The 12700-nt window shown below is 57.1% G+C and overlaps 1 protein-coding gene and 1 non-coding gene across 2 annotated transcripts in view; one reads left to right on the plus strand and one right to left on the minus strand.

Annotated features, from left to right (window-relative positions):
- Positions 1-247: 247 nt before the first annotated feature.
- On the minus strand, positions 248-319 carry TRNAC-GCA (transfer RNA cysteine (anticodon GCA)). The gene has a single exon. It is a non-coding gene; the product is annotated as a tRNA-Cys (tRNA).
- A 713-nt stretch (positions 320-1032) lies between these two features.
- The window catches only part of LASP1 (LIM and SH3 protein 1), a 39769-nt gene continuing 28101 nt past the window's right edge, over positions 1033-12700 (plus strand). Inside the window, exons 1-2 of the mRNA XM_055407729.2 lie at positions 1033-1273; positions 8057-8151. Coding sequence (XP_055263704.1) covers positions 1205-1273; positions 8057-8151 — 164 coding nt within the window. The 5' untranslated portion in view covers positions 1033-1204. The remainder of the gene's footprint in view (positions 1274-8056; positions 8152-12700) is intronic.

A 12700-nucleotide genomic window follows, 5' to 3' on the forward strand; every position in this document is an offset into this window, starting at 1 on the left:
CGCAGAAATCCCGGTACCTCCGGCGTGGGTCGTGGGGACCTGAAGTTTTTGTATGTGATTTGTGCCTGTACCCACCCCATCCTGCTGCTGAGTACGAAGTAAAACCGAAAGCCTTCCGTTACGGTTGGAGAATGAGGAAGGAATTTTTAAATAGCTTTTCTCTATTTCTCTAACCTAGGACCCAAGGTTAAAATATGAATCAAGAAGGAAAGAGTTATACTAGACAAAAATTAGGAAAAAATCGCCGAGGGGGCACCCGGATTTGAACCAGGGACCTCTTGATCTGCAGTCAAATGCTCTACCACTGAGCTATACCCCCACGCCGCGCCTTGGCTTGGATGAGGCTCTTTTGGGTGTTAAGACTACTGGTGAACAGTAGTTAAGACTAAAGGTGAACAGTAAGGGTAAATAAGGAGAAAGAAACGCAAGAGAAAAAGGGATCAAGCGCAAAGCAGAAGCTCGCTGGATTCGGGAACTAAGGGAAAGCTGCACGGCTGAGGCGCGGGTACGGAACTAACCCGGTCTGCGAGGGACTGAGTCCTGGAGGAAGGGACGGGTCCCGCCCTACAAACTGTGGGAGAGAATGTTGCAGGGCCTGGCTAACATCCTAGGGGCGGGGCAGGGGGGTTCCCGTTGATCAGCGGATTTCTACCCAGGTACCGACGGGTACAAAGGAAGTCCCCAAACCTGGCTAATCTGGTTGGGTGTTCGAGTGGGTTCGAACCCCACCCTGGACGGTTGCGAGAGGCTCGTCTGCCCTGCAGCCCAGGTGCCCAGATATGCAACCGGATCGCCCCTGCCCCGCCTCCAGCGGCGGAAGGACCCTGGGCAAGGTCGCCTGTCCGCGCCTGGCCTCCGGGCGCATTCCAGGGCCCTTTCCGCTTGCGAGCTCACCTAGGCGCGTACGGCTGGGCCCGCAGTCCTCCCCGGAACCCGCCCCGCGCAGTCCCACGTCGCCGGGAGAGCGCGCCTGGCTGCGCGCGCCCCTGCCCGCGCCCGCGGCGCGTCCCCGCCCCGGTACAGCCCCTCCTCCCCGCTGTGTTTATTAGGGGAAGGAGGGCGGGGGCGGAGGCCAGTTCCCTAGCTCAAGCCGCCGTCGCTGTCGCCTGTGCAGTTGAGGCCGCGGCCGTCTCCCGCCAGCTCGCTTCGGGGAAAGAGAACGCGCGCGAGCTCGGGCGTCCTCGCCCCAGCCTTTCCCGGAGCCATGAATCCTAACTGCGCTCGGTGCGGCAAGATCGTGTACCCCACGGAGAAGGTGAACTGTCTGGATAAGGTGAGACTCGGGACTGGGAGACGCGTCTCGGCAATCCCCGAGCTCCAGATCGGAGGAGGAGAGCGGGGCTGGGTCTCTGCCGCCCCGTTACCGCGATCCCGGGAGGAGGGACGGTGGGTGGTGTCATGGGGTGTGAGGGACGGACCCCAGTCTGGAAACCTGGAGATCCGGGGCGAGGGAAGGGGTCCACGCGTGGCGGGCAGCCGCTACTGGAGAGGCGTGGGCTCGGTGCCCCGGGGTGGGGAAGCCGGGCCCCGGAGTGGGGGTGGGGGAGTGAGGGAAGGTTAGGGGTGCAGTCCCGCCCCCTAGGGCCGGGAGAGTGAGAGCAGACGGCCGCTCCCTCTCGCCGCCTCGCCGAGCGCCAAGTAGGCGGAAGCGCCGGGCGCTGGGGGAGGGGGCGGCGGGGGGCGGGGCAGAGGCTGGGGGCCCCTGCTAAGCAGCCCGCTCCGGCGGCTGCTGGCCCGGCGTCCTGGCCTGGAGGCTGGAGAGTGGGGGCCGTCAGCGGGCAGGTGTTGCCTCTGGTGAACTGGCCTTCGGATAAGGACCCGAGCCCCGTTGCGAGAGCCCGTTTTTTTGGACGACCTGCAGCCCTCTTGGTGGTTCAGCGGTTAATGGGCTAGCCGGCGTCCTCCATCGCTTCCCAGCCCCCACCTCAAATTAGAAGCCAACTCCCAGCGTTGATCTGCCCAGCGGGACCCGGGCGGGGTCGCTTGCTGGAGTAGGGTGGGTGGGGGTGGCTTCACTGAGATCTCCTGAAATTGTGTTCAGAGGCTGAGTCCACCCTGTAGAACAAAGAGCTAACTTTTCAGAGCAGGTTTCCCCATTGGAGGGTGGGGTTGGCTGAGTACAGGGGGAGCCAAGAAAAGGGGGGAGGTGTTGGGGGGAAGGGAAGGTGGCCTTCTGGAAATTCACTGTCCCCTGGGGGCCCTTAGGCGTCTTCCCCCCCCCCCACATCATGCTGGACTCGTTCATCTGGTTGCCATTATACTTTTTGAAGGGGAACGGAGAGTGGAACTGGGTATTTCCTGCAGTTTGGGGTAGGATCCGGACCTCTTTTAATCTCTCTAAGATCCTAAGGCAGTCCACCTCCCCTCTCATCCCCTCCTCGGTCTGGAGGCGAGGCCTGTAGGATTTTGTCCCCTTCTTCACCGTGCCTTTCATTCACCTCCTAAAGCTGGCCCCCTGTCCACAGATTCCCTCCTTCCCGTCTGGACTGGCCAGGGCTTGGGGGGCATGGGATGGAAGAGGGTGCAGGGCCCACCTGGAGTCAGGTATTTTTTGTGGGGGGGTAAGGGTCGTTCCTTGGATTCTTTTGTCTTTCCCTTGTCCTTAAGGTTGGCGCTTCCTCAGTAACCCTTGGCCTCTGAGTCAGGGTGAGGGGGTGGGGTTCCATGGTTCTGAGATCATTTTGATACTGCTCTTGGAGGAAGGGGTCATGCGGGGCTGCTGCTGTTTCAGTCTTCTCTGCTGGGCCTGGCTGGGCAGGAGAAGAGAAAGGCCATGTTGTGGTGCAATGAATGTGGGTGCTGACCTTCCCAAAGACCATGCGGGAGGGCAGGACTTGAGCCTGGGGGCAGGAGCTGAGCGCTCTCTGGCCTTGCGCACTGGTGTTTCTGCTCTTCCCTGGTGGGAGGGATTTTGGCCTCTGCGTCTTGAGTTCCTTGTGCTCCCCTTCTGCACAGTCATGAATTGGGAAGAGTCAATGGCCACTTTCCACCCACATGAGGCAGAAGCAGTGTCTGATGGAAGGACTGCTAGCCTGGGCTTTGGAAGACTTGGTCCTAGTTCCAGGTCTGCTCACCACCAGCTCTATGAATGGCTCTAGGCCTCAGTCTTCACAGTCTGTCAGATGGGTATGATGATGTCATTTCCTTGAAGGTGGGGAAGTGCACTCAAGTGCCTGTCACAGTGCCCGGAAGGGGATGTGGTATAGGCTGTGCGCCCTCTCCTTTTCTGGGGTACTCTGTCCAGCCCCATACCTGGCTTTCCCTGTAAAGACCTTTGGTGTCTGAGGGGAGGGTGCAGACCCTTTAAGGCGCCCTCCCCAGCTGTTTCCTTCCCCTCTCAGGAAGAGGACATTCAGGTGGAGGGTGCCCTGGGAATTGAGAGTTGGCGGTTCCTCTCTCTTCTTAGATCTCTCCCTGCAGGAGGTTTCCCTGGGGAGATGTCACCCCTGCACTGAGCAGGAGGCCTGGAATATCCAGGTATCAGACTGGTTCTTCTCAACGCCCTCCAGGCAGTAAGGGCAGGCACTTGGAATGGGGACCTGACGCCTGAGGAGGGACGTTCAGTCCCATAGACACAGTTGCTAACCAGCTTCCCAAGATAACCCATTTACAACAGGAGAGAGTCAAATTAGACTCACCTGTTTCACTGCAATTTCCCTAGGACCCGACATGACCACAAGGTACATCCTTGGTGTTAGCCTTTCCTCCTCCCTGAGCCTCATCTCCCAAAGGCTTAGGCGAGTAAAGGCCACCTCACCTCTGATGGCCACCCTACCGTCAACCTGAATTACCCAGCGTGTTCTCGTGCTGAATAAATGTGTATGGCTGGCCATGGTGTTTGTGGTTGAGATTTGTTGCCCCAACTTATGGGATTAAAGTTGGGGAAGAAACAGGGTGATGTTACTCACTCATTCATTCAATGAGTATTAAGCACCTACTTGGTGCGGGGGCCTCTCGTGCTGCTGCAGGGCCTCTGCGGAGGGAGAGAGGCCGTGTCTCACAGTGTCCTCTGCCTTTTGACAGACTTGGAGTTGGGTCCTAGATCACATTGGGAGGCATTAACGTAGGGACTCGCCGTGTCCTCCTGGTCTGGCTTGCTTTTGCCGAGCTCCTGAATACAGATGGAGTTATTGAGGAGGGTAGAGGATTGGTGGGCTGAGTCCCCTGGACTCCCCCATTGGGAGGGCTCTCTGCCTCTGGTTGTCTGAAGTACCTCTCTTCTCCTCACCCCCCAGGTGGCAGCAAGGTAGAAGGAAACGGGATTGGACACAGAAGAGGGGACAGGCCTATAGCCCTGGTGCCTTGTTTCCTAGCTAAGAGCACCCCACAGTCGTCCCATGACCGTCCCTGCATAGACTCCTTGGAATGTCCCAGTCTTCTGGGAGCTTCACAGAGCAGATGCGATGGCTCCTGTAAATTATGACCCCCGTAAGCAGAGGCCCAGACAGGTCATGCGGTTCACTCCCCACAGCCCAAGCTGGAATTCGGCTCTAAAGTTCTTGGTGCTCAGCTCTTCTGCCTGTTGTGTTTGCAAAAAAGTACTTTAATTTACACTGTCTCCCTAATGTTTGTAGTGGGCCCTCCCGTTCCTGACCCTGACCTGTGGAATGCTCGGGGCCTGAGCTCTTGAACTAGAAATAATACTCCCTGGGAATCTGGGGAGGTGCAGCCATGGTCTCTGCCTTTAAGCCAGCCTCCCAGGTGGCCAGCTGAGCTAGGCTGGTGACCGGGCCAGGGTGGGGCTACCATTGCCCCTGGAGGAGTGAGAAACTGTAACCCTGGCTGACAGGAAGGGAGGGGGAGGTCTCATACTCTAGCCCTGAGTCATAGGGTGCCCGGGTGGAGAGGGTGGAGTGGGTAAGATCCCAGGCGGCAGGCACAGCGACCTGAAGTTCACCACACCCCTGACCCCCAGAGCTGTGAGCAGCTTCTCCCCTCACCTCTATGGTGACTCTAGAGAGAGAGGGCTGACCCCAACCTCACCCAAGTGCAGGGGATCTTGCTTTTCTGTGGAGTGGGTTGCAGCTTTGGAGCTCCAGGCCAGGGAGAGTGGAGGCTGATGCTGGAGCCTGGGACATGGGCTGAGAGGCTCCTAATGGGCACCAGAGAACTAGGTTTTGGTGAACAGGGAAGCTGTGGACTTCCAGGGCAGTGGGGAGGATTCAAGTTGCATGTTTAGAGGTAACTGCTCCCTGAGTCCCGGGAATGCTTCTCTGAAACCTTACCTGTGGCCTATAAGAAAGAGGGGACTCCTACTCTGCGGCAGGGCTCCTGGGGCAGGGAAAAGAGGCAGACAGAGGGTCACCGTGGGGTGTTACTGACATGTTTCCCTGACTGTGTCTGTTACCAGACCTGAGATAGGGATGGGTGTCTTTTCATTTGGGGTCTCCTTGGGTCTGCCTGGCCCACAGGGGCTACTGAATGACTTGCCATTTTCTGCCCCCCATTCCCCTCACTTTCCTGTCTCCAAAAGTGGTGGAAGCTGCTGATTTTGTTGAACCTTTCTTGGCGGCCTCCTCCAGAGAGGGGAGGGAAGTGAGGCCATGTCACCTCCTCCCAGCGCCTCCATGGGACCGGGGTTTTAGTTCCACTTTACAGATGCACAGAGGGGGTTCCGTAGTTACCCTGAAGGCATTCAGTCCCCTCCTTTTCATTATTCTGTTCCTGGATCCCTTGTAAGAGAACAGATGACTACTCCCTAGCCTCTAACGTGTCTAGCTAAGAGCAGGGGGCGTCTGGAGGTGAGGTGGGGAAGAGCTATAGATAGAAATGGGCACTGTTCCCTTGTGTGGGGCTCCCCTTCCTTCCAGTGATAGCTGGCGGCAGGGGGTGTCTTGTAGAACCCCTGGATTGGCTGCTGGCCTTGTACCCCAGCCTGGTCAGTATACTCAGCCCCAAGGGGGTTGGCTGGCTGTGAGTTAGGGTGGACATGTCTGTGTCTCTCCCTTTGTCTCCCCCAGGTCAATCAGGGGGCACCTTTGGAGGTCCCCAGGCCCAGGACAGTGCGGATTCCTGCCTATGTGTGTGTGAAAGTGGGTCATGGTCTGGATTCCAGAGAATGTTTTTCCTGGCAGGCCCCTGCGGGGGTGGGGGGAGGCGGGGGCCCAGGCAGGGGCATGTGCGGCTAAGCAGGCAGAGGCCAGCAGACTGGGTGGTGACAGAGCTGGGGCACTCTGCCAGCGCCTCCCAGGCATTGCGGGAGGGAGAGGGGCTTTCACTTCGGGGGCTGATGGGGGGCAGGGACCACTCTGTTCTAGGTTTCCAATGGGCTGTCTGCACTGGGGTTTCTCACTGAGCAGCATCGGGCTGGGCTGTGGGATTGGCCCAGGTTGGGTTGGGAGCCCAGCTTCACCGGCCTCCTCTTTGCTTCCAGACTTCCCCTGGCCTTCTTCCCAAAGAGCAGTTCTCCTGTTCCTTTGGTCACTATTCCACTCCTGAAGAGGCCTTTGGGTCTCCTTGATAGGAAAAGTACCGTATTAGAAGGTGATTACCCCCTCCCCCCGCACACACACACACAATTACCCTGTGAGCTCTGGTCAACACAGGCCAGGGTGAGGGAGGTGGTATCCCAACCTCTTAACCTTTTTTCCTGTCCCTTTCTCCCAAGTGGCCCAGAAGCACCTCTTGGCTGGGAAATACACTTGAAAAGCACTGCCTCAGGGGAATTTTTTGATAGGTGGCCAAAAACCAGGCATTTGCTGGGTGCCTCGAAAGTCTCCCTGTGCCCTTTCCTGGCTTCTGGCCTCTCTGAGGAATCAGGAGGATATCCCTTGGCTGCTGGGAAAGGGTGCAGGGAAAGGCCAGCTGGGTCACCCCGGCAGCCCGGATTCTGGGGCCCTGGAAGCTGGGCTCCTGGTAGGTGCTAATCCTGGGGCCTCGTCCTGGGCTGCCAGGTGCTAGGGGCAAGTCTCTGATCTGCCTGGGTTTTCTCGAGCATTCAGCCTTGGGATGGGGTCACCTCTGTTATATCAGTTCCCCTGCCCTCGTGGTGTTCGACTCTGTTCCCCTCCCTTGGCGGCCCTGGATTGATCCTCGCTCTGTTCTGGGTCCCTGGCCTTTGCTGGGGTGTTCCTGGTCACTCAGTCTCACTCACAGGTCTTCTAGCTGTGGTTGGGCACAGTAGAGCCCCGCCTGCACCCCAGCACTCACACACCTCCTGCCCAGCCCCCTCAGCTGAGGGTCACCCCTGCTGCACCCAGCACCTGACATTTGAGTACTTAGAGGTGCCAGGTGCTGTGCTGAGGGTTTTATAGGTGATTTTTCATTTAAACCTCGACAGTCCCAAGAGAGATGGGTATTAAGGTTTCCATTCTGCAGACACAGAAGTGGCTCAGATGTGTGGGTCCTGACCGAGGTCACCCCGCTAGCCAGGGTGGGGCTGTGATGCCCACTACGCAGGTGGGGGATCCACCTCCAAGCAGAGCTCTATTGCCTCCTAGGGAGACCAGCTGAGGGGTGGGAGACGCTGAGGGGTGGGAGATGGGTGAGGGGAGGGAGGGAAGTGGTGTGGGTGTGCTGGCTAGAGCCTGGGGCACTCACCCACACTCTGGGCAGGGGTCCCTCAGGAAGAGGAGGCATTGGAACTGGGCCTTGCCCAGGCCCAGGTGTGTCTGGTGTGGTGTGTGAAGGCCTGAGTGCATGGGGGCTGGGCCCTTCTGTCCCCCTAGGCCTTGTCTAGGCTAAGGCGCTGCCCCTCAGTGTTCAGCAGCAGCGGCTTCTTAGCAACGCCTGGTGCAGCTTTGCATAAGCAATGAGGCTTCTCCTGCTCAGGCAGGCAGGCTGCGGGAGTGGTCTGGAGGAGGTGGAGCCAATCTTTGCGGGGGCAGGGGGGCGGTTTCCCCACTCACTCTGGGGTCTGCCCTTCTGACAGCGCCAGTGAGACAGGGGAAGGTGTCATCAGTTGGAGCCTGTGACCTGAGATGTCCTTGACTCACTTCTGCGGGGGGGTTGTGTCTGTTCCAGTCCCAGGGATGGAGCGCTCCTTCCTGGGGCCTGAGCCCCTTTCTTCCTGAATCCTGCTTATCTGACAGTGTCCTCCTCCTGCCTCTGTCCCCAGTTCTGGCATAAAGCATGCTTCCACTGCGAGACCTGCAAGATGACCCTCAACATGAAGAACTACAAGGGCTATGAGAAGAAGCCCTACTGCAACGCGTGAGTCCGCCTCAGGCAGGGGCTGTCGGGCGGGCACTGGTGGCTTCCCTGGTTGCTCAGATGGTAAAGCGCCTGTCTGCAATGCAGGAAACCTGGGTTCTATCCCTGCGTCGGGAAGATCCCCTGGAGAAGGAAATGGTAACCCACTCCAGTAGTCTTGCCTGGAAAATCCCATGGACGGAGGAGCCTGGCGGGCTATAGTCCATGGGGTCGCAGAGAGTCGGACACAACTGAGCGACTCCACTTTCACAGCTTCCAGTGGCAGGGCCAAGCACTTCCACACTCTGCTCCATACGTTTTAACTGTGTTGAGTCCTCCTCACCACGGCTGGATGATAGTCAGGACTGTTAATATGCCCAGTTTACAGAGTAGGAAACTGAGGTTTGAGGAGGGGAAGGGGCTTTCCCAAGATGAATGACTAGCAAGAGGCTGGTTCAGTCCCCGTATAGCAAGCTTATTCTTTCTACCGCACCCTGCTGCAAGAGAGGGTTCCCTTGGTCTTTCAAGAAAAAGTCCTGTTTCTGGCCGTTTGTGTTCTCCACGTCGCCTTCCTCATTTCTCTCCAGGATGGCAGCTTGACTTGTCACCTCTCCCCTGCCCTGTCTCTACCAGAGAATCTAGGCCCTGGGCCTGGGGGCACCCCCTGACTGTCATTTCTTGAGACTGGGGAGCAGCATGAAGGGCATGGCCTGACCCTAGGCAGAGCTTTTCCCTGCCTGCTGAGGGAGGCAGAGAACTTCGTGTCTTTTCCATGGAGTTTGCTCTGGCCTGCTGTGGGGAGGTGGGTCGAGGTGGGGTCTCCCATCCCAGGGAGACACCCTGTCCCATGCAGTTTCAGAGAATGCAGCGCCTTTGGGTTGATCACGTGCAGGTCCGGGCTCATATAGGACTTCACAACCTCGCTGCTCTGTGGGGGGCTTTGGAGGGTCAAGCCACTTAAGTAGGCGGCAAGGTCAGCATTCAAAAAAATTTAGAATCTGATTTGAATCCCTTTATAAAAGAACTTTTTCTATATCTATGTATTTGGTTATGCTGGGTCTCAGTTGTGGCATGCAGAATCTTTATTGTGGCACGTGAACTCTTTGGTTGCAGCATGTGGGATCTAGTTCCCTGACTAGGGATGGAACCCCGAAACCCCTGCATTGGGAGCACAGAGTCTTAGCCACTGGACCACCAGGGAAGTCCGAGTCCTTGTTTTGTTTTTTACCTTTTCAAATTCTCAGCCTGGAGGCTTTCTACAGCTGAAGTTCACATAGGAGGGAAACCTTGGGATTTGTCTAAAAGGAGTTGGGATCTTAAACCCCTTTGAATGGCTGTCTCCCCCTTTCGGGAGATAGTGAAGGACAAGGAAGCGGACATGACTTAGCAACTGAACAACAACTCCCCCTTCCTGTCTTCCCCTCCCTGCTCACAACTACAGCCTCATCTCCTTGGCTGGAGCCTGCATCAGGCACTTACTGCCTGCTGGCTGCTAGATGCCAACCTGTGCCAGGTGCCGGGAAAACCGATAGAATCTCAAGCCCAAGAAGCACCATGAACCTCCTCCCTTCTGGGAGGGACTGGGACGCTGGGGAGACTGCCTGGGCTCGAGAGAGGGTCACAGCTAGGTCCTGGCTCCTGCTTCAGCTGCCCCTTCTCTATTAGCTCTGCTGGTCCTCTTTCCCCTGCCGACCCCTCCCATCCTCCCCCCAGGGGAAATGGGACATTCTTCAAATTCTTGAAGGCTCTCACAAACCCTGATTCTCTGCCACTTCCTCCCTCTGTTGGGGAGTGGGGTGGGGTGCAGCAAAGCCAGAGGCTGGGGCAGTTAACCCCTTGATTGCTGGCCCACTTCGGGCTAGTTTCTGGGCACGAGACTCCTTTGGGGGCAGCTTCTGAGCCTCTGCTTCTCGAGGCAGGAATCTGGCGGAGCCCAGAACTCAGTGGGCAGCAGGGACTGAGGCGTCTTCCTGTCTCTTCCTAAGACTCTGGTAGCCTAGAATTCAGTGAGCTCTGGGAGTTGGAGAAAGAAATCAGAGGCTTGTCCTTGTTTTCTCTCTGTGTTCTCAGTCTAGTGCCAAAAAGGCCCGGCTTACTTTTTTCTTCTTTAGGAGGCTGCAGCCAATAGGGGTGGGGAGCTCCTGTAGGGCTTGGGGGGGAGGTTCCAGGGAAGGTGGAAAATGACACATCCCTCCCAGACGCTGCTTCCCACCTGCCTGGGGTGAGTTTCCCCTGCCTTTCCTGGCTGCTTCCCACCTGCCTGGGGTGAGATTCCCCTGCCTTTCCTGGCTTCCAGCCCGAGCAGCAGGTTGACCCTCTCTGTTCCCCCAGCCTTTACAGCTCTTACTCTTCCCTGCCCAGCTGAGCTTTGACCCAGCTGGGATGTTACCTGGGAAGGACCTGGGATGAGGGGCCAAAGACTTGGGGAATTTGTGACCCAGCTGTGTTTCCTGGGAGCTGTGGCAGCACCTTGCCCGAGGCAGCCACACTCCCTAAGCCAGAGCCTGCAGAGTGGCTGGTCTGTGCCAGTGAGCCAGATGTGGGATTCTGGGATATCTCAGATGCAGGCCCAGCTTGTTTGGGGCACACTCTGTACTTGTCTGGGCCTCGGTTATCCTGTGTTTCGAAATTCCCACCCAGGGATGCTGGAGCCTAGACCAGTTTTATTGAACAACTGTGCTGTGCCAGGCACTGTGCTGAGTGTTCACTCTCACCCCTTCCTGTTTTTTCCTGCCTCTGACCCCATCCACCAGTGACATTCAGGTTCCCCAGTCTCGGGGTTTCTAGGCTATAGCTGTGGCCCAATTCCCAGCCTGGCCTTGCTGTGTGATGCTCAGGCCTGGCTTTTCAGCACTTCCTGCTCAACACCCAGAGGGGCAAGTGATCGCTCCTGGCCTGGGCCCTTTGCCAGGGAGTTGAGCCCACCTAGGGAGGGTATATGTGAGCTGGTGTGCAAGGGGTCCTCTGCATTCTCTGGTTAGTCCCTGAGCCGGGATCTTGCAGGAGCGTGGGCAAGAGAAAGAACGCTGTCTGTTTCTCCCTGGTGAGTTCTGAAGACTGAGATTTAAGTCCTGGAAAGTGACTGAAAGGAGCAGAAAGGCCTCTTGTATTTTTCTCTTTGCACCAGACTTGTCTGGGGTGAGGCTGGGGAGAGAACACAGGCCAGAGCCCACAGCCGGCCTTCTGGGTGGTAGTGGACCCCCAAGGCTGTGCATTCACACACGTGCCTCTGGATATTCAGACACACGCCGCCGGCTGTGGGGCCAGGGGTAAGCGCCAGGGAATCGGACTGAATAGGCCGCGTTTGTGTTCACACTTCCAGGCCATTGGCAACCAGCACTGCTATGGCAAGGTAGAGGGAAGCATGCCTGTGTTTGTATAACTCTTTAGGCATCTGGGTAGGTGGGGTGAGCCTGTTCCATTGGTTAGAGGAATATATATGCCCTCAATTTATGCCCTGTCCATGATTTGTTTTGTAAACTACTTTTTCTGAAAGTAGGGCAGATCTGGTCACAATTACAAACCTGGTTCTTTGTCTTGTCTCCAGGCAAATAATTGAGGAGCCTGGAGGTTGGGATGGGGTGGGCGGGGGTGGGGAGGAATGTTCCTGTTCTTCTTGGAGCCCAGAAATCTATGGAGGCTGGCGGCCTGAGGCGGTTGCGGGCCTGGGGGACCAGCTTCTGGGGTGTTAAGTTGGGGGGTGGATAGGGGCTGGGGAAGAAAGAGGGGATGCTCAGTTGTATCTTTCTGGGACTGTCCTTCAGTTGCCTTGAGCTGTGGGCTGAGGAGCTGAGGAGGGTGGAGGTGTCCCTGGTTCTAGGGAACAAGAGACTGTGGTCCTGCTCCTTTCCCCAGGCTTCAGGGGGTGAGGTAGGACCTGTGCTGGTGGGGCTTGAAATCATCTCTGGGGTCCAGTTAGCTGGGGATGGGGCAGTGGCAGGCACATCCAGGACTGGGGCCTGGGGTTTTCCCACCTCCCCAACTGGGAAAAGTGAGATCAGGAGAAGGGAGTAGGAAGGGGTGTGTGTGCTATGTTTGTGGGGTGGGGGGTGGAGTTCAAAGGGCACACATAGTAACCTCTGGGCAGCCCCCACCTCACTCTCACCTTCCAGCTCCTCACACTCAGATGTCAGGGCCTCAGGGAACCTCAGGGATCACTTTGCTTCCTAACAGCCCATTGTATAGATGAGGAAACTGAAACCCAGAGTTTCCGTGCCTTTCCTGACTTGATATAATCATTTCTCTTTGTGTGTTGTCATCAATTTTGATTTTTCGTTTTATCTACAACCCCTGAGGACTGGTCAGTTCTTCTTCTTGTCTAGCCTTGATCTTTTTGGCTGCTCATTTTTTTCCTCTGGTCAGACAATGCCTCCTTGTTGTTTCCTATCCCCACCATTTTGGCCCCTTAGGCTTGGGGCCTGGGGGACTGGTGAAAAACAGGGTTAGAGGGGAGTTCTCCCTGACCGCCCATGGGCAGTGTTCCCAGCAGGGGGATCAGTAGCTCCTTCCAGAGGCAGGATGTCAGGGTTGTGGGTTGGTTTTTTTTTTTTTTTTCGTTTTGGTGAAACCA

Source organism: Moschus berezovskii, chromosome 20 (assembly GCF_049115385.1).
Source record: "Moschus berezovskii isolate FMDL1 chromosome 20, NW_MosBer_1.0, whole genome shotgun sequence".
Taxonomy (NCBI): Eukaryota; Metazoa; Chordata; class Mammalia; order Artiodactyla; family Moschidae; genus Moschus; species Moschus berezovskii.